This window comes from Ruditapes philippinarum, unplaced genomic scaffold (assembly GCF_026571515.1).
Source record: "Ruditapes philippinarum isolate M1 unplaced genomic scaffold, ASM2657151v2 ctg10315_1_1_1_1, whole genome shotgun sequence".
Taxonomy (NCBI): Eukaryota; Metazoa; Mollusca; class Bivalvia; order Venerida; family Veneridae; genus Ruditapes; species Ruditapes philippinarum.
In genome coordinates this window covers 1-26,200 of record NW_026858986.1, presented here as the reverse complement: position 1 = coordinate 26,200, position 26,200 = coordinate 1, and the positions used below count along the sequence as shown (strand labels likewise).

Genomic DNA, 26,200 nt, shown 5'->3' with positions numbered 1-26,200 from the left:
TTTTAAGATTACATGGCAGAAATAATCACCATTATGACCCCGTGTGCTATTTTACCCTTCCACAAAGCACGAGCTAATGATAGGAATGGCCTCTGTCTGTCCGTCCTTCCGTCTGTCCGTCCATATCACTTTCTACATGTTTGTCCGCTCAAAATAAGTGTATGTAATTGCTTGAATTAAACAGTAGTTTTTTAGGGGCCCTCGCTAATTAGCGTGTTTTCGCTGCCCCCCCCCCTCCCCCCTTCCCCCCCCCCCGCTATTTTTACTTGTTAATTTTCGACTTTTCGCTTGGCGGGGTCGCGGGGCGAAAACACGAATGGCACAAATCAGCCACCATATTTAAGGGATACAATTTTACTATGTGTTGAAGCAGTACCTCTGGTCGCTTGCAGAAACCATGATCACAAAGTAGAAAAATATCGCTTACATTTTTTATTCATGATCGTACATAAAGCGGTGTGAAAATATTTTTGACGTCTTAAAGTGCGTTTCGGTGGGTGAAAAGTCGAGATTTTAGCAGCGCCTTGTCCGGTATATACCGGAGTACGGTATTTAGTCTTTTTAGATTTTTAGTCTTTCTCATATTTAAGACAAAAAGTTTTAATTAATTTATTTATTTATATCAATGACTCCGTAAGCACTTTTTAAAAATATACTGAATGACGTGAAACCACTTACCTTCTAATATTGATAAAAAGTAAGCAGAAGTGAAATATTTACCTCTATTTAAACAATTGTCACTCTCTGATTAAACATTTAAAGTTCATTCATCATAATTATGACACTGCATGTAACATGTCTAAAACATAGAAAACAAATCCCTACCTCATGTATCCATTTCCGGTATCATACAATTGTGAAGGTCACCATATAATGATATATGTAAACAACTGCTTATCAAGCGTGTAAACGTTAAGAAGTTAAACACAACTTAAAACATCCGCATATACATACCATAAAACCCGAGGTTATCAGATTGACAATAACTGAAAACGAATCTACAATGATAACAGACTTCGGTGTGTATACTTTGTACGCATAAATGTAATTTAGATATCGATTTAACATTATTGTGGCAATTAGAAATAAAATCGCTTAAAATCTTTTAAAAATATGTAACAATTCAATAAACATAAAGACTCTAAACGTTGTCCAGTTCAAAGTCTTCTTTCGCGTTTTTACTAAAGAATTTGTTTCGCGTGAATACAAATCCCATCTCGACTTTTTGTCACCTATTACCATCATGCGTCTTTTTGTATATAATTATATTGATGCTTTGTCAATGGCCCTTCTTAGGGCTATAGAACAAATAAATGAGCCGCGTCACGACAAAACCAACATAATGGCTTTGCGACCAGCATGGATCCGCGCAGTCTGATCAGGATCCATGCTGTTCGCTGTCAGTTTCTCTACTTGTTATAGGGTTTGTAAGGGAACAGCATGGATCCTGGTCAGACTGCGCGGATGCGCAGGCTGGTCTGGATCCATGCTGGTTGCAAACGCACTATGTTGGTTTTGTCATGGCGCGGCTCAAATATTCTTCTCCTACAAAGATCCGAGAGACAATTCTAAAGTGCAGCCACCGATTCAGGTCTTGCCCCATCCCCTGGCAGGTATCTTTATAGACCAAAATGTTTTAACGTAGATATTTTATTAGTATTTTGTAATCAGTCACAAAAAGTCGGAAACAGCAGACCACACCGTATTACCGGCGCAAGTGATAACATATTATTGCAGTGATAGAGATATTACTTCATTATAGAAACAATCAATTACTTAAAACGTCTGGAGAAACTCTCAGGTATTTTTGGACTCGCTTCTCCATTGCCTATACACACTTTGAGCAGGTTTAATGTGACAGCTTTTGAAAAATCCCAATCTGACTAAAGTTCAGATCTAGCTATTTCTGTGTTGTAGATCTGGGTGCCGTATATGTTTCGCCTCCTTTATAATTCGGATTTCCCGAGAAAGCTATTTTTAGTCATGAAATCAAACCGGTTTTCACATAGGCATTAGAAAAAGTATCAAAAGTACCGTTATACGTGGAAGTTAAACAAATTGTTGATTTTTGTTTGAAGTAATTTTTAACAAATTAAGTTGAAATAATAGAGTCAATTTTTAATTGGCAAGATTGTTTTGCCAGTTTACGTGTCGGCTTTATGGACAACGGCAAGTTTGTTCTCGAAATCGTGACAATTCTACTCCGTATTGGTTCTCCCAGGGACCGCATCCCTTTCAAAATTATGAAAGCTCGCCGATGATTGGCTGAGTGAAAATCACCAGAAATAACTTCGTAATTGGTCACTGTTAGATCTAGAAGAGGAGCGTTATTTAGAGATAATTTTATTCAGATTGAGAAAAATCCATGATTTGTTTAAAATAGTTTAAGTTTTCAGTAGTTCAAGTTTGAAGTACATGTAAATGAAGATAAAGGGGTTTCGTGTTGTATACATAGTACTTCATTATTAGGAGTCAAATTATTTGCCTTTTGAAAATGTTACAGGCTTGAGTGGCGGCGTGGTCGCGGGGCTAACGCGCCGAACTATTAATTTAAGGATTGCTGACCGCGTGGGTTCAAACCCCGTCAGGGGCAAGTCGCTGTTTCCGTGAGCAAAAAAACTTTACACTCATTGCTTAGGACTGCTTTATTCCAGGGTGTTTCAATAAGCATATAGCTTCTAACACAATCGAACTTAAAATAAATAGGTATAAACTACACTAATTTTACAGGCTTTCAATTAAGAACGGTCGCTCTTTGTGTTATCCCCAAGTGGTGCAGGTGTACATGTCATGACTTAATTATTCCCATGTAAGTTTTAAATGTTTGTACCATACATGCTGTTTTTAGTTGTCCATGCATATGTATTCAATCCATCGCTCGATCGCTCGATCGATCGATCCATCCATCCACCCATTCATCCATTCATCAATCCATCCATCCATCCATCCATCTATCTATCCATCTAATGAAACTAATTTTTCATAAAGGTGATATATTTCTAAAGCACATACGTTACAAATAATATTACTTATACTTAAAACTAAAATAAAACAGGTAACAAATGTTAATTCATCTGGCTTAGGTGTGCCAGATAAGTCGCGTGCAATACACTCTTAGGATGACGTAATTTTGCTTTATGAAAGAAGTTGTTTTACTTTCATAGGCTGTTATGAGAAAATAGATGTAATGACATGACTGGGTTCTCTTGGGACGGATATTCCCATCCGATCCGCAACATATAACAGATATTACAAGTTAAATGTTGATGCTGCACATCAAAGACGCCAAATGATGCGAACAATCAATCAGCATTGAAAATCGTTCTCTATTACAGTTGAATATCCGAAGTACAAATCAATTTTTTCTCCATGTTTTTGGTATGTGCTCGTTGTTTAATAATTAAGTTGCATATTTTTGTGAAAAAGTAGAACCTAATGCATAAATTCACAAAGTAATGCCATGTCTGAAATTCTTTAATGTTTGTCTGTTGCGACAAAGATTGAAACGTCTGGTCGAAGCAAAATAAATGTGATAAATTCAAGACAATTTGTGCCGAGAATATGTTCATTTAAATATTGGTACGAAATGCATAATGTTCGAATGATTTTGAGGACGAACTGTTCTGCAGTGATCTCACCATACTGGCCGTAGCGTAACCGGTGTACTTTCTCAACTGTTGAGGGAGAAGAACCGCCTCTTTGATAGTGGGCGTGGTTTAGGCTTTGTAACTTGCAATTTAATGATTCGACAAGTGATATTGATCAAAGTTGTCTTTCGCCCCGTTACGGAGCATCATGTTAAATTTGGCGGGCCGAACTTCAACAGAGGCGGGGCAAATGAAGTAAGTGACATTGCCTCAGTCGTTACCTCCCTCAACGGTTAAGGTTTAGAACGATCGATTGTAGACTGGCTCATTGGCACGTTGTTTATTATGTAGATAAAATTAGATAATTATAAAAAGAATATGATTTTCAAACATGGCACTATCACTTCAGGTAAACGTTTATTCTAATCCCTTAAAGCTCTGTGACATGTTGTACATCAGAAAAGCTATTTTTATTAGAAAATTTGAAAACAGTGTGATTTTGTTAAAAAAAAAAATGAAAGAAAAATACACAAAATCAAGTCAAGTCTTAAATGTTCCCCATTGCTGTATGGACAAATGCATATCTACTAGACGCGTCTAATTATTATAGTATAAACAATAGAGGGAGAAACAAATATATAACAACTTATTTCAATTCCACATACGGTTCACATAACACGTGCTTCTACAATATTTAAGGCTGAGGTATTACTATAAATTATATTACGAAACTTATTTTGCATACGAATCAAACAAGTTAAGAAACATATAATTATCAATGAAATGTTTCATCCATGTTGAGTCTGGGCGGTGCCGATGAGGGAGCAAGAGTTAGCCTATAGCAGAATAAATGACATTATGAAGGGGACCAGTAGTCCAGATTTAAGCTTTTAAGTCAACATTCTATTTGTGTCAAAAGTAATCACACAACACTAAATGGTAAAAACATTTTCTGTTGTTTTTTTTAATTACATGCACATTTTGATGATTAAAACAAATCTTTGAAACAATCAAAATTAAAAAAGAATAGCAATTACAGGTATGTAGATAAATAAATATTTCATCATTTATGTTCCAGGCGAAATATTTCATGATATGTTTATAAAATTCTTCTCAATATTATTATTCCCTTTTATTTTGAGAAATTTCTGCAATTTTTGGTAATGTACATGCCATTCTGTCAAAAAAATCGCCGCTGAGGTTTTTTTTATGGCGGGACTGGAAATAACTTTTCGAGATTTATGCTCCATTTGATGTACATGTAGGGTTAACCCAGTAACTTGTGTGCAAAATTGCAGATCAGTCGCTCACTACATTTTTACAGAATAATAATTGTTAATGTGAAATATGACAAAAAACTCAAATTTATGGTGGCTGAATTGGTACACTTTGCGCGTTGCGTTTGGCGTGTATCGTTAGCGACAGGACGAAAGTCCGACCACGCGCCGTTTGGTGCTTTGTCGTGCTTTCGCTAGCGGCAACACGACACACAAAAGCGTTCCAAATCAGCCACCATACAAATCGGACTAAGAATAACTTGCTTAAGAAATTCAAATTTTATGTTTTGGACGGGTTACTGATAACAATTATTTTCATAATCAGATTAATACAAATCTGAAGATATGATGCTATAAACAAATTTGGTCATGTAGTGATAGTGTATACATGTATATAAAGAAGAAAATTTTGATTCTATCATACCGTTTATTTCATATTTTTTTCTCTGTATAACAAAAATATATTATAACATAATGTATATATAATGTATATATGATAAAATTGAAAAGAAATAACATGTAATCAATACATTTTCTTAAAGGCCCATTATGCTTCAGAAATGTTATCTTTTTTTTTCAAAACATTTTTGTTACAGTTTAAAAAAAAAAAGATACCAATTTGCCACATAGATGAACTATTTTTTTCTTTCTTTGCTCTGTTGGTAATTGATATAATTATAGTGAATTAGTATTTTGTATGGAAGTCAAAATACTATTTTGTTTACATTTTGCCACCTTTATGACACATATGATAACGTTCAGCGCTACTTTCTTCAGTTGTAAAACATTTTACATGATTTAAATGCATTATTAAAACATTGTTAAACACATACTTGACATTTCTTTAGAATAAAACATATTTATTTCTGAGGCATAATGTGCCTTTAATGTATAGTCATAAAACAGGGACTTATATGTATTTGTACAAAACAATATAAAAATACATTAAATCACATTTAATTAATTAATCTACAGAGTACTTTACTTTATGTATAGCTATAAAACAGGGACTACAAAACTTAACAAAATAAAAAGACATATCATTAAAAAAGTATTACACATGTATTCATCATGTACAATGATAATAGTTCGAGATATCACGTGACTAAGTATTGGTAGACAATTATCACATGAATTTGGTAAAATTATTATTACTCGTACCATTAACCAAATTCGAATTACTTATCTTTATTTAAAGGCACATTTAGCCCCAAAATGCCGATATTTATATTTTTGCTGACTGATCTTGGTCTGCACTAGTTTTATGAGTAGATTCATTTGCTGCCGGCAGGGTAGAGGTTAAAACATTTGTCCCTCCCTCTGAAAAAGCCTTTTTTTGGTGAGCTTTTACAAGTTTCCAAAATGTTACTCGTTTATCATATCTCTGATTTTTTGCCTTTTACATGTATTATATAGTAAATTCGTATTTTTTTACATTTTGCAACTTTTACTTTTTTAAAGACAATTATTTTTCACATTCAGAATACTTAATGTGCATTTAACGAGAGCTCATTTTAGGAATATATTGCGATTATGAATCTTCTTTGAGGTCCTCAACAAAATGAAAACAACACAATTTTGACACATACGAACACTGATACATTGAATATGAAAATAAAGTGATCAAATTGTAGATATCTATGTAGACTACGGTAAACACTTTGTTTGATTGAAACATGTCAAAAATAAATATTTAAATTAATAGTTCGTCTCCGGATTATTCTTTCAACTATCTTTATTAACAAAATTACAAAAATATCTTGGAAAAGTATGGATTTTTTTTTTTTCAAATCGGCCGTTATTATCTTATAACACTATTTGTTATAATGATGTGCTTATTTCTGGAAAGTAATGTTGATGCCTGTCCCTTGGTGATTCTGAGGAATTCTGCAAAAAGAAGGTACACATGTACATTTGTATATAGTTCATTTTTGTGTTAAAGCAGAACGCCGCCAGATTCATCTTGATTGTCATGAAAATTTTTAAAATGTATTAAAAAGTAAAATATTGTGAAATAAACAAATAAAGTAATTAATATTGTAAACTACACTTACAATCCACGTAAATTACCAAAAAGAGGTAAAAATATGCACAAATAACCTTTACTGCATTAGTAACGCAGTGATAAATACTAAAAATCATTACATTAATATGTTTAAGAGTTGAGCTAGTAACGTTAAAAGAAAACACTTACATTAAGGTATGTACTGTTGTAAACGTGGCTAGCTCTCGGTGTGAAGTTAGGTCGTCTAATGGAATACTGAAGGCAAGACAAAAGTACCATTGATATAAGAATGTATGTCAACCTATTGTTAAGTCCTCAGAGAGAAATCCACCTCGAATAGTTTCACTTGAACAATCAAGTGTAAACTGAATGTCAAATGGTTAAACTTTCCTTTCAACTTAGCTAAATTTCGAACATAATAAATCGAAGAAAAATCATGAAATATAGCCCCAATTTAGGTAGGGGTTTTAGTGTGTACAATGTATATCATGATTGACTACTGAATGATTTTTTTCGGTAAAATTGCTCAAACCTACAATGGCTAAAACCGATTTAGCATGAATTTGTTCGGTGACCGTTTTTTGAACAATACCGTTAGGGCCATCGTGGTTAAACGTTAAAATACTGAGGGTGACAAATCGATAGTGCGACATTGCGATGACGACAATACGATAGAACGATAGCGACAATGCGATAACGCGATAGTACGATGACGACAGGGCGATAGAACGATAGCGACAATGCGATAACGCGATAGTACGATGACGACAGGGCGATAGTGTTATCGCACTGTCGCCATTGCATTGTCAAATTGTGGTCATCGCACTATCGTGTGTTCGTCATCGCACTGTCGCACTATCGCATTGCCGTACTGTCGTAATCGCATAAACGCCCTCCGGATTATAAAGAATAACCATGATTGCCCTAAGGTATTCATGGGCGTGAAAAGTCCTGTGTTGTTGAATATAATATTATATCTATAATTTAAAGAAATAGAAATACTTTTCTTTCAAGTGCAAATGTATACACTTACATCAGCAAATGGATCTATTGAAGAATAATACTGTTTGTTTAAAAGATTTGTCACATTTTCGCCGCCGTCCGGTAGGTACATGGGATGACTTCTTCCGTGGCCACTTCCGGAAAAGATTGGTCCATATGGCTAACAGTATAATAACATAAACAGTGAGACTTTTGATGTTAAATTATAGAGTTACATTATCCAGAAGATTATAATTGTGAGGCGATTAATTGTAGTACCTTTCTGTGGTATTAAAATATAAACGTATTGACGATAGTTTTGTAGAAAAATACTTTTGAATTAACGAATGATTGTTAATACGTTTTTATTTGTTATACTAGTATTATCATTGCGTCACTAAAGTGAAATGCAAACCATTCAAAATCTTATTTTACTTTAAAAAACGAAAAAGAACAGTGATAATCTTTTAAAAAAAACCACTCAGGTCCAACATCCTTGTAAGTTGAATTTCTTAAATAATATCAACCGGAACACCTTAAGGGGAAAGCTATGCGACACATGAACAAGAAAATATTAAGTTAAACTGAAAATCGTATTTTATGTGAGTCTTATCAATGTTTAAAACCTTGATCACAAAAGGAATCTTTCTAGCTTAGTCACCCAAACAGCTTCACTGGATTCCCTTAAATGTATGTCATTTTCCTCTAATTCTCTGTAAAGATCTGCCTTACACTCCGAACACTTAAGCAAACTCATATAAAAGGCATATTTTTGGTAAATGGCGTCTAATGCGATTTTGAGGTAAATTTTGCCATTTTTAGTGCATAGCTTGTTCCAGTTGTTGCAGGTTGACTACAGGTGGTTCCATTGCCCAAATAAAATTTAAAATTACAGTTGTAGTCATGTCAAAATTGAGTCAAAATGCCGAGTGTGCTTAACTTATTTCCAGGTGTATATAATAGATAAATTCCGTTTAAGTATCATACCTGATTGATGTGAGACGGTGATTTATAATACCGTACGTATGATGGATCGGATTTATTCATACTCGATCGAGAGCTGAAGTCCTTCAATGCTTGATTATTGCTCGGCAAGTCCCACTCAGACATGCAGTATCCGCTGAAATATGCCAATTGTTAAACTATTATGATTTAATTTTTATTGTGATATTCGTCATAAGTCGGTGATGACGATTAAGAGATTGTTGATCTGAGCTCTTGCCACCCTTCCCTTTTTTAACTGTCTGTTATCAAATAATAGGAATAACAAGACGACAACCTAAAAGTCACTCTACTAGTTGCCAATCTCATTTAGATAATATCCAAACTGTCGCTCCACTACCCTTCGCTATATAGCGAAGATTAACGGAGCGAAAACGATGATCTGATTTTAAAGACATTGACTAATTGCGTAGAGTTCATCAGACTACACGGCTTTGAAGACTGAGCTTACTCTATACTGGTATCAAAGACATATTACAAGGGGCAGGACGTGAAGTGGTTGCACACTTGGTTCAAGCGAGCGAATTGGTTGCAAACTTGACAAAATGGCAAACACGGCGTGATTTTTTGAAACGGGTGAACGAATTTTTGCCAGGCAAGTGGGTTTCTTTGTTATTTTGAAGTTCATTAGTATGTCTATTCCATAATGCAATATATATGCCACACTCGGTTAAAGGTTTCAGCATCCTAGATTCTGTTTTGACGAAGTTATTGAAGATATAAACTGATCATGTAGATATTTTGAAATTTGACATGTGACTGTTCTGGTCGGTTTTTCTCCTAATTTATTCAAATTTGTAAGTTTTGAACTGCATTTAACAATAACAAAATATGTTTCTGTCAATGCTGTACAAATGGTTTAGTTCGCAAGTCCGAAGATAACATTCAATACACAAAAATATATTGTTCAAGCACATTTTGGTTGCAGACTTATACTTCAAGCATTTTTGGTTGCAAACTTTTGTGTCAATAATGTGGCATGCATATTTTTAGCGAGGAATAACTTATCTTTTTTTTTTTAAATAATTAGCAATATTAAGGCAATTATACCCGTTCATCTAATAAGAAATATATATACAAATTGTGCATGCGTGCAGATATATCCTAACACAGGGTCTTTCAAATAGATATAAAACACAATATGCTAAATTGAAGTTCAGTTGTGTTTATCTTCATCATTTTTTCTCCTCGATATACTTCTTTTCTTTTTTCATAGTCTTAGGACTTTTTTTATCTTGGCATGATTAACAGTAAAGGAAAAGAAGAAAAAAATAGCAATAAACAACTTTCATTATTGTTCTTTTTTGAGATTTGAAATAAATTTGATTGTATAGTAGATACAAACTACATTAACATTGACACAAGGGCATTATTCACATGTTTCTTTAACCTTTTACCCCATGAGCATATTGCGATTGAAAAGCCTCCTGTAACAAGTTCAAACTGCTATGAAACTATGAAAAATGCTTCACTACTAATGAAACTTGGCACAAATGTTGACTACACCATAGCCTCTGTAACAGCATGCTCAATGGTAAATTTCCTGTTACCATGGCCACGGGGGGACGTCTCAAAATTGCCAAAAATCACTATTTTGCATTGTTTTTTCCCATCAAAACTGATTTCAAAGTGCTGCAACTTCTCAATGAATTGAGATAGAGTAAAATGCTTTTCAGCGTCGGTTATTAGTTACCCTAAGATCGACCTGAGGCCATTTTAGCCTGTCACATGTCCAAAATTTTCTTGGCGATGAGGGGGACTCCGCCCCCCTCTTAACCCCCCAAACAGAAGGGGGCACATCCCCCTTCTGGCAACCCCCTGATGTAATATTTGGATGGGGGACGGCGCCGAAAAAGTGGTCACTTTTTTAACAACATTTCTCAAACGAAAAACAGTGTTTGTGGCCTAAATAGGGCATTTTTTCACTGTTTGAGGCCTCAAAAGGGGGGGGGGGGCAAAAAGCCGTCGAAACACGCTTATATAAGGGAAAAGGTTAAATTGTTCCTTATTATTGACCAATCGAAACATCTTCCAAATTCCCGACCTCGAACAATGACTTTAAGTAGTTTTGTCAATATAAATTACCAATCGTATATCAGTTATATTATGATCTTATTAATAGTCAAAATAATTTTTAGAATACCAATTGACATATATGATATGTACATCAAATCCGAAATATTGTAAACAAGCATTTCATTTTAACTTTTGGTTAATAAGTACTTTTACATACTTTATGTCTAAAGCAACTGCTGATCTTTACATACGAAACAAACAAAATAACATTTATTGTGGTTTTGATAAACTTTGGAAATTTTGCCGAGTAACATCGTATGTGTGCACATGTCCTTCTGTTTATGATGAAAATAATTCACTTACATACAGCAGTACTCTCACATACGTTTGTTTTGAATGTAGTTTTCATTCGATTTTACATATGATGACATATTTTAGAATTGAAGTATCAATAAATATTTTTCTTCTATGTGCTATTATTTTGTTTGCAGGCTTTTACTGATGGTTATAGTATTGAACTGAGAACCATGTAATTTGAAACATAAAGTGCATACTTGTTGTAAAAGAAGAAAGTATAACAAAAACAAGTAAAAGAACATAAATGTCAATAATTGCCATTGAAAATAGGTTAATGAATATAAACTACTACAATCCTTTTGCAAAGTTTTACTATGGATTTCAATAGAATAAGAATAAGTTTGCAACCAAAAATGCTTGAAGTATAAGTCTGCAACCAAAATGTGCTTGAACAATATATTTTTGTGTATTGAATGTTATCTTCGGACTTGCGAACTAAACCATTTGTACAGCATTGACAGAAACATATTTTGTTATTGTTAAATGCAGTTCAAATTTACAAATTCGAATAAATTAGGAGAAAAACCGACCAGAACAGTCACATGTCAAATTTCAAAATATCTACATGATCAGTTTATATCTTCAATAACTTCTTCAAAACAGAATCTAGGATGCTGAAACCTTTAACCGAGTGTGGCATATATATTGCATTATGGAATAGACATACTAATGAACTTCAAAATAACAAAGAAACCTACTTGCCTGGCAAAAATTCGTTCACCCGTTTCAAAAAATCACGCCGTGTTTGCCATTTTGTCAAGTTTGCAACCAATTCGCTCGCTTGAACCAAGTGTGCAACCACTTCACGTCCTGCCCCTTGATTATAACTTTCGGATTCAACAGGATCAGGATTAACAATGTCTTTCACTGTGAATAAATAATCCTGATTATCTAGACTATTATGCTGATTACGGATCCAAATATTTGTAATCTTGGCAGACTTCTTCCCAGTTGTGATTTATACATGAAATTAGTATAAATATTGTGAATTCCGGTAATAAGAACCTAAAGTTGTATCGCGATTATTCCTATCTTTGGGGGCGTCCGTGGCCGAGTGGTTATTGGTACAGATTGTTGACTTCAAACCACTCGCCCCTCACCGCTGTAGGTTCAAATCCCACCAGGAATCTGGGATTCTTTCATATGTGGAAGCTTTCCAGCTGATAAAATTCACAAAGTCTTCCTACACCAGTAAAGCTAGAAAGTCGCCATATGAGCCGCGTCACGATAAAACCAACATAAAGGGTTTGCGACCAGCATGGATCCAGATCGGCCTGCGCCTCCGCGCAGTCTGATCAGGATCCATGCTGTTTGCTATCATGCAGTTTCCCTACTTGTAATAGGGTTTGTAAGCGAACAGCATGGATCCTGATCAGACTGCGCGAATGCGCAGGCTGGTCTGGGTCCATGTTGGTCGCAAACGCATTACATTGGTTTTGTCATGACACGGCTCATATGACCTCTACTGTGTTAGTCAGACGTTAACCCAATCATTAAATACCTTGTATTATGTTTTTTCTTTTTTATTCTTTGCCTGATGCATAAACATGTTATAACCAAACCAAATATCAGAATAATTCCACCTCCGGCACCGAGGGATACAGCTAGTACAAACTCTTTTGTCGCTGTCGATTCCTCACAGTGCACACCGTGATACACATGAAACGAAGTTGTTTTACATCTGTAAAAATTTAAATATAAAAAAAATTGTTAAATTAAAAATACGAAATATTTTAGTTCTGAACACAGAAAACGCCACGTGCATCGAGTGGTATTGCGGTAAAGAAAATTAGGCGAGCATACGAAATAAAAACAAATGTTAGAATAAAGAGCAGAAAATTATAACAGTCATCTGACACGGAACAATCATTTATGATGAAGGAATATGTAACGCCTGTAGACTAGCTAGATATTGTTTTCAAACGTTTTCTGACAAGGATTTGAAATGGTTTTTTTTGAGGATAAACAATAAACCCAAAAAGTATTTGAATATTTTGATTTGTTCACGTGTATATTCAGTAGGCTGTATTAAGGTAGTTTTATTGTAATGCTTTCCCGCAAAAAATTCTATCATCTGCCCATATGGAAGCACGTTACTTTTTTTTATTAAAACCTTAATCATACGATTATTTACAATCACTCATCCTTTATAGCTATTTACTAAATTCCGGTTATAAACGGTTACAAATTATTGAATAGCAAAGATTGTGAAAAATAACGCCCCGGAAATGACCGATTTATTACGATCTTGGCCGATGTTTGAATTCTTTTGGCGGGAAAGCATGACAGTAAGACTATCTTAAAGTGAAAGTGAGTGTCAATTTGAAAAAAGGCAAATTTCAGTCACGACGCTAACTGTTTGGATAACTAACCTTTACTGCTGTTATTTTTAGAAACCATGGTTGTAACTTATTATTCATGATTTGAGAAGCCGACAGATTAACCCATTATTCAGGTGACCGTCTTTATATCTTTCATTTTGGAGTAAAAACCAACCCAGCGGCATTACTAATTTCGAACCATATCTAACCTTGCGCGACTAACCTCAAGCCATAACTAACTTCAGACTATTACTTATCTTGAACCATGGCTCACCATGCGCCACAACTAACCTCGCGCCATAACTCACCACGCGCCATAATCAACCTCGCGCCATTACTAATCTTGCGTCATATTTTGCGCATTAATTAAACTTACACCAAAACTAACCTTACGCCATTACTGATCTCGCACTAAAACTTACCTCGCGTCATTACTAACTTCGCGCCACAACTCATCTCGCGTCATTACTTACTTCGCATCATAACTTCCCTACCAAATTACAAACCTCGCGTTATAAGTAATCTCAAACTATTATTAATCTTGCACCATAGCTAACCATGCAACATAACTGACCACACGTCATTTCTAACCCAGCGCCATAACCAATGCCGCGCCGTTATTAATCCCGTGTCATAACAAACATCGCGCAATAAGTTACTTCGCATCAAAACTAATCACACGCTATTACTATCATCGCGTCATAACTAAACTCGCGCCATTATTAACCCCACGCCAATAGTAACCTCACGGCATTACTTACCTCGCGCCATAGCTTATTTTACGCCATTACTAACATCGCGCCACAACGAAACTAACGCCATTACTTACCTCGTTACATAACTAACTTCACGTCAATACTAACCACGCATCGTAACTAAATACGTGTCATTACTAACCACGTGCAAATTACTCAAGTCGCGTCATTACTTACTATCGCGCCATTACTAAGCTCGCTCACGACATAACCAACGTTGTGTCGTAACTAACATCATACCATTATTAACCTCGCGTCATAACTAACCAACTAATATGCCAATACTAACCTCTCGTCGCAACGAAACACGCGTTATTGTTAACGTCACGTCATTATTTTCCTTGCGCCATTACTAACTATGCCTCATAACTTTAATCTCCTGTAAATACAAACCTCGCATCGTAATTAACTTCGCGCCATTAATGATATCGATCTGTTACAAACCAATGAGTACAAAATAACTTACTTGCATGCTATGACGCTATCTGCAATATCGTAGAAGCAAACCCCATTTTCACCACATAAACCTGGTTCTATGTCACATCTGTGCTTGCAAGTGCCATTCTTTACGTTTTTACTGTCTTTGCATGTGTAAAGAAATGACTTATGGCACGCATTTATCAATATACAAGGATCCTGATCTAGCTGTTTCTGAACATCATCTAAAATAGTTGTAAATAAAACCCAAGAAAATAACAATTTTATGTTTAAAGGAAACAACTTTTGTCAAACATCAAGGCAACTGGCAAACTCTTAAAAGGATTAGATGAGATTTTTCTTATACAAACATATTCCTCCATGTTATAATATAATGAGCCTTTTAAACGTTTATATTGATTTTGTCGTTAATCTTGTATCATTTGTGCGAGGATTAAAATGATTCTTTAATTTATATTATGATTTCAACTCAGAAAAAGAAAAAAAAATGTACAGGTATTTATTAACCAAGTACTTGGCGTTAAGTTTAGTTTAATTTATACATAATTCATTTTGGTTCTATTGTGTATAAAGCAGCTGTTTGCTGATAAAAAACGGATCTGTACCAACAACCAGTACTATAAGGAATGCGTGTAAAGTTTCTTACATTTGTTCTTGACGATGTATTAAACCAGGCGGCATTACTAATCTGATAAATTAACGTGTTAAACGACAGGGTTACACCGCCTGTTTTGCCTTCATCACAGAATATTTACAAGCATATTGATCATTCCAGTAACGCTTTAATTTCAATTCACACGCCCATCGTTTCTTTGAATAAATCATTCCAGTACTGGGCTGCGTTTCATAGAAAGTGTCAGTCTTTAGACCAATACTGAGACAATTTTGCGTTCAAAGAAAATGTCCTAACTTATGACTCCTATGTTATGACTCTTTTAATTCCTAAATTACCAATGCTGATGGACATTTACACATTCTATTTCTTAACTTTTCGCATGAGAGTGCATTTATTTTAAGTCAGCAGTGTCAGTCAGAAGATACCAATTGAAACAGCTTTTAGTTAGTTTAAAAGTTGATTTTATGTCCTAGGACTTAGGATACTCTTAGGAGTTTCTATGAAACGCAGCCCGGAATAACACATACTAACGATAACTAGGATTAAACGTACCCGCTGTCTTCTTTAAACCACTGATGAAAGAATCAGCATGTTTAATCGCTCCTTGCGTGGTTTTTATATTACTTGCATTTTCCAGTGAATTGTTAACTATTATATCTAGGACTTCTGTGATAGTTGTATTTTTATCTTGTAGTTTCTCCAGCTCAAATTCTGATTTTACTATTGCTATTATACTGCCTTTTCTACAATATAGAAATTTTGTTTTATTTTCTAAGTAATAAAATCAAAGTTTTAACGCTTTTCGTAAATTATATCACATGTACTGTAATGCCTGTGCGAATAAAGTATCAATTCAACTTTATATGTTCATTATTACCAGGGAATTTCCTCCAGCAGAAATTTAGGCAAGAACGTCACAATATGATGTTTATGTCTGCCTACAATACCTGCGTCACATTACACTCCGATTAGGTTTAAGATGGGGTACCGATGTCTGAACGGGCTGAAATTGCCAAATCTTTAAGGTCTCCGGCCGGTGACCCTCCGGTGTCAAGTCACCGGTGAGACACCGTACGGGTAATCGGATAAGTTAAGCACGGAGTTATTTTCTTGCGGCATCCGGTACATCGAGAGCTTACCGCAGCAGACAAGATGAAATACCCTCTGATATCCAGCCGGACACCTTTTGGTATCTGTTGCATGTCGGTGAAAATTTTCACATTCTGAGCGCCAAATAATCCTCCAGTTTTCGAGCGGTATCCCAGCTGCCACTAAAGGCGACTCGGCAGGTTACCGGCTGGAACCCGGATATATGCAGTATGTTGCACGTATGGCCTTAAGGTGCCCTTTAGGATAGCGTTAGGAGAATTAAATAGACCTTACGACAGGTTAAGCGTTGGACTGTGAACTAGGCGACCCGTGTTCAATTCTCGGACGGTAAAGTTCACTTCCGATGTACAGAGGTTATCAATTCCTTGCTAAAGTAAAGGAGATTATTACTGTACAGACTGCCAAGAAACGATGCCGTGACTGAACTCTGTTCTGGCAAGTTGGATAACTGCCGTGATCCAGAGGGTAAATTACATACACCATCACCAAATACCATTCTCTCGTTAACCAGTCTGCAAAGTTCAATCGGTTAAATCGCTAGACTTGTAATCTCGACATTGTGGGTTCGATTCCCGGGCTGGCCAACTGAAATTTCTGTTACCTATTTTGGTCGAGACTTAAAATTGAGGTTCCGTGTATAAGTGCTTAAACACTTAGATAGCATTGGAAGAAAGAGAAGCTTCTTAGCTTTGCCCTGTGCACTCTCATGATTTGTTTGGTGTCCAGTTGGGCTCCTTGTCGGCGGTCCATTGTTGTTGGATTGTGTCAGGTTTCCTTCGTTGAACTCCGCCCTTTCTTGTTAATCTTTGCTTTCAAGGTGTTATATGCCTTCCAAAACAGCTAGTTAAGAAAGGTGAAAAAGAAGTCAGAGGGGAAGAGGGCAAGTTAACCCAGGATACCGCACGGCTTTTGTCTGTATACTTAGTACTTTAGTCACTGTACGATGGCTGCAAACCGGCCGGATAAGAGAAGGCAATCGGACATTTACGTACGATACTCTGCCGATTAACTTAAGAATATCGACCGGTGTCCAGAAAGAAGATGGCAAGTGTTTTTACCGGGTGACCGGGTGAATACCCTTCGGAGTCCGTCCGAATAACTACCGGATCACAGAGTGTGCAGTATAATTATTTAAACACAAATTGTTGGTTACAGATATGGAACAGTAAATAAACTTTGTGTATGGAAATACAACTACATGTATAATGTTTCTTGTAAATAAGGAAATATGAATAGTGTACGTATAGTGTTTGTTAGTTATAATAGAAATATTAAATGAAATTTGTTGTTGATTTGAGCGAATTTTTACTGAGCCAGGATCGATCAGTACTCTTTGAATATGATTCCTTGCCTACCACAATCACTTCAAAGACACTGATACATTTTACGATTACAGATTCGTTTTTTGTAAATAAATAAAAAAAAAATAAATAAAAAGGTAGGCAAACAAACACACAAATACACAAACAAGTTAACAAGAAATGTCTAACGACACATATGCCCCTTTTTCTAGCCCTTGACTCGCATTATTGGTAATTTGGTTATAGAAACTTGCCATAAATTGGTACATGGAAGCGTTCAGTTATGGGAAAAAGAACACAAATGATCTAATAGCTATAACCAACCAATATGTGAAATATAGAGAGCTTGACCTTTGAACTAGTGAGCCTATTATGACTAATAAGTATTTGAAATATGAAGACTTTGTGATAAAAAGTTATCAAGGTAATAACAGAAACCATATTTACATTTTAGGCCCCTGTGACCTTGCTGTTTGAACTAGTGATCCCAAAATCAATAGGGGTCATCTTCTACATATGGCTATTCAATATGTGTTATATGAAGACTTTGTGATCAACAGTTTTCATGTTAAAAGCGAAAACCTTCTAAATTTAAGGGCCCCCCCCCTTGACTGAATGGGTCACTAATACTTTTAAAAACAATATAGAAAAATAAGACTTTTGGGGAATAGTTTTCAAGGGAATACGCGGAAAAATTCTGCATTTAAGACCCCCGATACCTTGTCTTTTGGGTAGTGACCCCCAAAATCAAAAGGCATCTTATTTTTGACCAATCACATTGAAATTTGAAGCTTTGTAGATAGTTAAGAAAATGAGCGAAAACCATTCTAACAATCAAGGCCCCTGACCTTTGACCTAGTGATCCCAAAATCAATCTGGGTCATCTACTAGCCATGGCCAATCAGAATGTGAAATATGAAGACTTTGTAATAAATGGTAACAAAGATAATGAGCGGAAACCATACAAACATTCAAGGCCCCTATGACCTAGTGACCCAAAAATCAATAGGGGTCATCTACCAGTTATGACTAATCAGTATGAGAAATATGAAGACTTTGTGATAAAGAGTTAACAAGATAATCAGCAGAAACCATAATGACATTTAAGGCCCCTAAGACCTTGACCTTTGACCTAGTGACCCAAAATCAATAGAGGTTTACTAGTTATGGCTAATCGCTGTGTGAAATATGAAGACTTTGTGATGAACAATTTCAAGATGATCAGAGGAAACCATTCTGACATTTAAGGCCCCTGTAATCTTGACCTTTGACCAAGTGACCCCATGTGAAATATGAAGACTTTGTGACAAATAGTTCTTAAACGGAAACCATGTTGTCTTCCGACGGACAAACCGACAGACCGATCGACATTAGCAAGGGGGAATAATAAATAATTTAATTAAAACAAGAGCGAATGATCACATGTGTCGTCTCATGATAGCCAATTGCATGTTGTAGCCACTGTCCAGCAGGTGACACAATCATGTTATTTTTTCGATTTCGGGATAAATGTATTATAATTTTCACTTGACATGCATGATAAAATTGTTTATCTGTTTGCAAGAAACAAGTCTTAGGTTCTGTTAAGTTATGTAAACCGTATTTACAAGAATGTTTTTAAACGCTACGTAACCCGCCTTACAGTTTTAACAGTACATGTATTGTTTTAACAAACATTTTCCTTATGCATAATAATTATTCGAAAGTGAAAAGCTTCATTTTATGCTACCAATAATATACAACTCAAAATTTGCTAAGGATCACCTTTTGACATTGCATATTTCAGTCCTATTATCATCATATTAAAATCGTATTTTCGCTAAAGATACACCTGACCTCATAATCGTGTACTTTACTTATCGATTTGTCATGTACACCTTGCACGAATAGCACGTAGAAAAACATACTAATGGAAATTTGGTGTTTTATGGCCACGTGCTTTCACTTAAACGTGTACAGGCAGCAAGACTTCTCTCGTTTTATTGTAAAACTGTGTTCGAAATTAACAAACTCTGTCAAATCAACAGGTTAGACGTCGTCTTAGTCAAGATAAGATGAACAGGGGTATTGGAATGTTGGAGGCTGGCCGTTCACAAAGGAACATTGCCTATGTCCTTGGGGTATCCCAGAGCGTTGTCTCCAGGATGTGGAACCGATTCCAAATGACTGGAAATATCTTGCAGGGCCACGCCAGAGGTCAGGTTCGTTCAACGACTCAAGTCCAGGACCAATCTTTTGTCCTTCAGGCCAGGCACCAATGGTTCTCGAACGCTACGACCTTACGTAACGACTTCCAGAATGCAACTGGTGTGCGTATAAGCTCACAAACTGTTAGAAACAGGTTGTATGATGCTGGGTTGAGGTCACGGAGGCCAGCAATTTGCATTCCTTTGACCCAATGGCATATTCAAGAGCGTTTGCATGGGCACACACTCATGTCACATGGAAAGTTAATGATTGGAAACCGGTCCTTTCCTCTGATGAGTCAAGTTTTATGTGGACTTCACGGAAAGACGGGCTAGGGTTTGAAGAAGTCCAAATGAACGCTTAGCTCTAGCATGCGTTGCAGAACACGACCGTTTTTGCGGGGGTTCAGTCATTGTGTGGGCGGGAATAAGCGCTCAGTGGAAAACGGACCTACACATCATTGAAAACGGTACACTGACGGTAGTAAGGTACGTCAATAAAATCTAAGACGTCCATGTACGCAATAACGATGGCGCAGTCCGCCCTGATTTCATTCTTGACAACGCCCGTGCACCCGGAGCCCACATCACAAACCGATATATTGAGGAGGCAACTATAGTCCGCATGGATTGGCCAGCGAGCTGCCCGGATTTTAATCCAATTAAGCATGCTTGGGATATGCTGCCGAAAGCCATTTCTTCATGCCACGTCCCACCAACAACAGTTCAGGAGCTAAGATAGCAAACATAGAGGAATTGGCCAAGATTCCTCCTCTCAAGGTCCGCAGGCTGCTCATCAGCAGCATGCGGCGGCGATGCCAGGCCGTCATTTATGCCCGCGGACATCATACTCGATATTATACACACTTCGCCAACCATTTCCTGATTTGCAAGATTTTTTTATTCCACTATGTGATCTCCAAAATGTTAATTTTCGTCCAGCACACGTCAAGGAACATTGCCATTGTCAATTTTTTCATATTAATCAATTCCTAACTAATTATATTTAATTCATTTTAATAAATTTTCACATTTATACAAATGCAAAAAAGTAACGTACTGTAGAAAAAGTGATCCTTAGCAAATTTTGAGAAGTACATTTAAAGTATTAAATCAATAAAAGTAACAATGTCCATTTCAAATAAATGATATACATGTAGATATAACCTAGAATATCTGTTAAACAATGAATTGTGTACAGATGTTAAACAGGTTGAAAATATATAACAGTTTTTTTAGAAGAAGAGCGAAGATCACTTACATGATTATAAAAGCCATTCTTTAACACAAAGTGCATATACATGTACTCGTCATTAATCGAGTGGATAAATAAAACTGATATTTTAACATTTTACTTACCTAAATGTGAAATTAAGGCTAACACGAGGTGCTTGTCCAAAAATGTTTTCAAAGAGCTAAACATAATAATATAATTATATAAAGAATTATGTTTTTTTAAATGAAATTGATATAACCATAGGTCCGATAATAGTTTTGTATTATGAAAGTTTGAATAAATTATGCAACAATTGAATGGACCAAGAATTTGTTGACGAATTAGAAAGCATATGAAAAGAAATAATTTATAAAATATCCAATAATAATTACATGAACAAATTACAGCGGCCTTCAGCTTTTCTTAAGGTTAAATATGTAATCTTTAGTCAAATCATTTCGTATAATTGACAATTCGAAAAAAAATTAAGGTGGAAAATAAATTTTGCTGACAACAAAAACATTCAAAAATGAATAAGAAAGCCCTCGGTACATTTTAATTCAAATTAGTGTTACCCGATCTTATTTTTAGAAACAAATGTCCCTGACACTCTATAAATAGCTCTCGGGACGCTGTTTTAAAGATGCTTATTAGTGAAATGAAGTACTATTCCAAAATGAAATTACTCAAATACTTAGTTTGAAACATAATTGTTTTTCTATGAGAAAATGAAAGCTTAAGACAAGATTATATAAACTGTCGTTACCGTGCCATTCAAAGAAGTTATAAAGTTATCATCATCCTTTAAATCATCTATAAAGTTGCCGTCAATGGTTAACTCAAATGTGAAGATATACACTGCTTTATCTGTATAAACAAGTATAAACAGTGCGGTTAGTAATAGAAAGAGCATCGAAACACGAGTACGAGGGGTCGTAGCCCCCGAGTATTAATCAGATTGCCGAGTGTTTTGATGTTCTTTCTCTTTAATATCATAGTCAGACATAAAAACACGTTTTTGATGTCACAATATGAAACCCCGAAAAAAGGAACCAATGAACGAGCATCTGAATATGATATTTCTATCGCTTTCCCTTTCCCCGTCGTCGTTGCCAGACAAAATGACCCAATCAATGGGCATGCTCTGCAGTGCGGGTAACTAATACCTGCACTCCAGTTAACGCAATGTGCATGTTAATTATACGATATAACTCACATTTTCAACAGAAAGGTCCCCAAAAAATGATACAAGCTATTTATATCGATATTCAGCAATCTTATCAGCCATTTGGTAAGCCAGCAATTCGATAAGCAAGTCATTTAATCAGCCAGTCATTTAGCCAGTCAGCTAGCTATTTAGTCAGTCAGCCAGCCAGCCAGCAAGCCAGGTGAATTAAAATGCTCTGTGTAATATGACTTGTATTTGAATTAGGTGTATGCTTAACAGCTACACAATAATTTGGTCAGTCAGTCATTTAGCCAGATAGCAAACCGTTTAGCCAGTAAGCCGTGTAGTCAGCATTTTGTCAGCCAACCTCTTTTTCAGCAAGCTAGCCGTTCTCTAGTCACTTAGCCAAAGCCAGTCTGAAAGCCAGCCAGCTAGTCAGCAATTTAAACAACAGCAATTCGGTATAATTAAACAGTTTTGTTTAATACTAGTACTATTGGTGCCTTAAACATTTTTAATTAACTGTTCACTTATCGTTTTTATAACTTCTTTTATCACATTACCCATGGCGCACGAGTGTTATAAAACCATTTAATAAAAACGCGCTAATGTTGGCTCTATACTAAAGACGCGTCAACGAAAATTGACTTTTTAACTGTAAACCGTTCTTATTTTAGATATGTGATAAATAGAAATTGAATTTCTGTAGATTTAATACTAAATTTAATGAACTCAATGAATAAAACAATATAACGCTCACCAAAGCTCGCATAATAAGATTTTTTTAACTCGTTCAATCATTTTTTACTTAATCTACACTCATTTAAAACAATAAAATATATTTTAGATTATGTTTATGTCTCAATCATTTAATCATTTTTGTATTGTATGGACATGTACCATTTGTATGGTCATTTGCTTGAAGTCACCAAAGCAAACCAAAAAATATATCTGTTCAACAAATATAATCACGAAATTTATTAACAATGTTGATTTCAAACACTGATTTCATACTCCTGAAAACGTATATATCATTTTATACGTATAGATTTAATTCACATGGTTGACATTATGATTAAATATAGAAATCTGGTTCATTAAGATAGAAGAAGAAGAACTTTTATTTGCACTAAAAAAAGCTTCACGGAACAATATTAAAAGAAAAGTGGTTTCACATGACATCTCGCTTGGGAGAGGCAGAATAATGTAAATATTACAATAATACAAAACATATTAATTTCTATATAATAATAATATATTGCATCAAAAGGGGTAAAATTGACAAAAACATTGTAATTTGATATCAAATATTTATCAATCAATAAACAAAGGGTAAACCATCAACGGATAAAAACAATACCTAAATCTGGCTTCATAGTTGGAAAATGTGTTACGGAAGTACTGCTTGTAGTGGTCTCAGTTGTCACTGGACCTGACACTGTAGTGCTTGACTGTATTAATGATGACCCAGGACTGTGTGAAGTTATGTCAGTTGACTTTGTAGATGTATCTGTCATTGGAGTGCTGGACCCATTTGCTGATGACTCAGTACTGCTTGAAGAAATGTCAGTTTGACTTGTAGATGTATCTGTCATTGGAGTGCTGGACCCCATTGATGATGACTCAGTACTGCTTGAAGAAATGTCAGTTTGACTTGTAGATGTATCTGTCATGGGAGTGCTTGGACCCTATTGATGATGACTGAGTTCTCTTTGTAGAAATGTCAGTTTGACTTGTAGAACGTATCTGTCATTGTAGAGCTGGACCCTATTGATGATGACTCAGTACTGCTTGAAGAAATGTCAGTTTGGACTTGTAGATGTATCTGTCACGGAGTGCTGGACCCAATTGATGATGACTCAGTACTGCTTGAAGAAAATGTCAGTTTGACTTGTAGATGTATCTGTCATGGGAGTGCTGGACCCTATTGATGGGATGACTGAGTTCTGCTTGTAGAAATGTCAGTTTGACTTGTAGACGTATCTGTCATTGTAGAGCTGGACCCTATTGATGATGACTCAGTACTGCTTGAAGAAATGTCAGTTTGACTTGTAGATGTATCTGTCATTGAAGTGCTGGACCCTATTGATGATAACTGAGTACTGCTTGTAGAAATATTAGTTTGACTTGTAGACGTATCTGTCATTGGAGTGCTGGACCCTATTGATGATGACTGAGTACTGCTTGTAGAAATGTCAGTTTGACTTGTAGACGTATCTGTCCTTGTAGTGCTGGACCCTATTGATGATGACTCAGTACTGCTTGTAGAAATGTAAGTTTGAATTGTAGATGTATCTGTCATTGTAGTGCTGGACCCTGTTGATGACGTCTTAGTACTGCTTGTAGAAATGTCAGTTTGACTTGTAGACGTATCTGTCATTGGAGTGCTGGACCCTATTGATGATGACTGAGTACTGCTTGTAGAGATGTCAGCTTGACTTGTAGACGTATCTGTCATTGTAGAGCTGGACCCTATTGATGATGACTCAGTACTGCTTGTAGAAATGTCAGTTTGACTTGTAGACGTATCTGTCATCGGAGAGCTGGACCCGATTGTTGATGACCCAGTACTGCTTGTAGAAATGTCAGTTTGACTTGTAGACGTATCTGTCATTGGAGAACTGGACCCGATTGTTGATGACCCAGTACTGCTTGTAGAAATGCCAGTTTGACTTGTAGATGTATCTGTCATCGGAGAGCTGGACCCGATTGTTTGATGACCCAGTAGCTGCTTGTAGAAATGTCAGTTTGACTTGTAGATGTATCTGTCATTGGAGAGCTGGACCCTATTGATGATGACACAGTACTGCTTGTAGAAATGTCAGTTTGACTTGTAGACGTATCTGTCATTGGAGAGCTGGGCCCGATTGTTGATGACCCAGTACTGCTTGTAGAAATGTCAGTTTGACTTGTAGACGTATCTGTCATTGGAGTGCTGGACCCTATGGATGATGACTGAGTACTGCTTGTAGAAATGTCAGTTTGACTTGTAGAACGTATCTGTCATTATAGAGCTGGACCCTATTGATGATGACTGAGTACTGCTTGTAGAAATGTAAGTTTGACTTGTAGATGTATCTGTCCTTGTAGTGCTGGACCCTGTTGATGACGTCTTAGTACTGCTTGTAGAAATGTCAGTTTGACTTGTAGACGTATCTGTCATTGAAGTGCTGGAAAGAATTGATGATGACTCAGTACTGCTTGTAGAAATGTCAGTTTGACTTGTAGATGTATCTGTCATTGTAGTGCTGGACCCTGTTGATGACGTCTTAGTACTGCTTGTAGAAATGTCAGTTTGACTTGTAGACGTATCTGTCATTGAAGTGCTGGAAAGAATTGATGATGACTCAGTACTGCTTGAAGAAATGTCAGTTTGACTTGTAGATGTATCTGTCATTGTAGTGCTGGACCCAATTGATGATGACTCAGTACTGCTTGTAGAAATGTCAGTTTGACTTGTAGATGTATCTGTCATGGGAGTGCTGGACCCTATTGATGATGACTCAGTACTGCTTGTAGAAATGTCAGTTTGACTTGTAGATGTATCTGTCATTGGAGAGCTGGACCCGATTGATGATGACTTAGTACTGCTTGTAGAAATGCCAGTTTGACTTGTAGACGTATCTGTCATTGTAGTGCTGGACCCCATTGATGATGACTTAGTACTGCTTGACGTTATTTCAGTTGCAGTTGTAGATTTATCTGTCGTTGCAGTGCTGATTTGTATTGATGATGACTCAGGACTGCTTGACGTTATTTCAGTTACAATTGTAGATTTATCTGTCGTTGCAGTGCTTGATTGTATTGATGGTGTCTCAGGACTGCTTGATATAATTTCAGTTGGAGTTGTAGATTTATCTGGTT

At 36.0% G+C, this 26,200-nt stretch overlaps 3 protein-coding genes across 3 annotated transcripts; all 3 read right to left on the bottom strand.

The window, feature by feature from the left end:
• Positions 1-5,297: 5,297 nt before the first annotated feature.
• LOC132754867 (uncharacterized) lies at positions 5,298-16,961 on the bottom strand. The gene is made up of 8 exons (XM_060745617.1): positions 16,861-16,961; positions 15,908-16,098; positions 14,768-14,963; positions 12,727-12,906; positions 8,838-8,970; positions 7,903-8,031; positions 7,059-7,124; positions 5,298-6,751 (listed from the first exon to the last, which is right to left on the bottom strand). Exons 1-8 carry the CDS (start codon positions 16,959-16,961, stop codon positions 6,686-6,688), a joined length of 1,062 nt encoding a protein of 353 aa, XP_060601600.1. The 3' UTR covers positions 5,298-6,685.
• Positions 16,962-20,678: 3,717 nt separating this feature from the next.
• On the bottom strand, positions 20,679-24,009 carry LOC132754866 (uncharacterized). Its single transcript, XM_060745616.1, has 3 exons — positions 23,697-24,009; positions 21,935-22,035; positions 20,679-20,834 (listed from the first exon to the last, which is right to left on the bottom strand). The coding sequence occupies exons 1-3, from the start codon at positions 24,007-24,009 to the stop codon at positions 20,679-20,681; spliced, it is 570 nt and encodes a 189-aa protein (XP_060601599.1).
• A 251-nt stretch (positions 24,010-24,260) lies between these two features.
• LOC132754868 (serine-rich adhesin for platelets-like) lies at positions 24,261-26,157 on the bottom strand (the record flags this gene model as incomplete). Its single annotated transcript, XM_060745618.1, has 2 exons — positions 24,261-25,035; positions 25,333-26,157. Coding segments are annotated over 2 exons (1,600 nt in total), but the record flags the coding sequence as incomplete, so codon positions are not given.
• Positions 26,158-26,200: the final 43 nt, after the last annotated feature.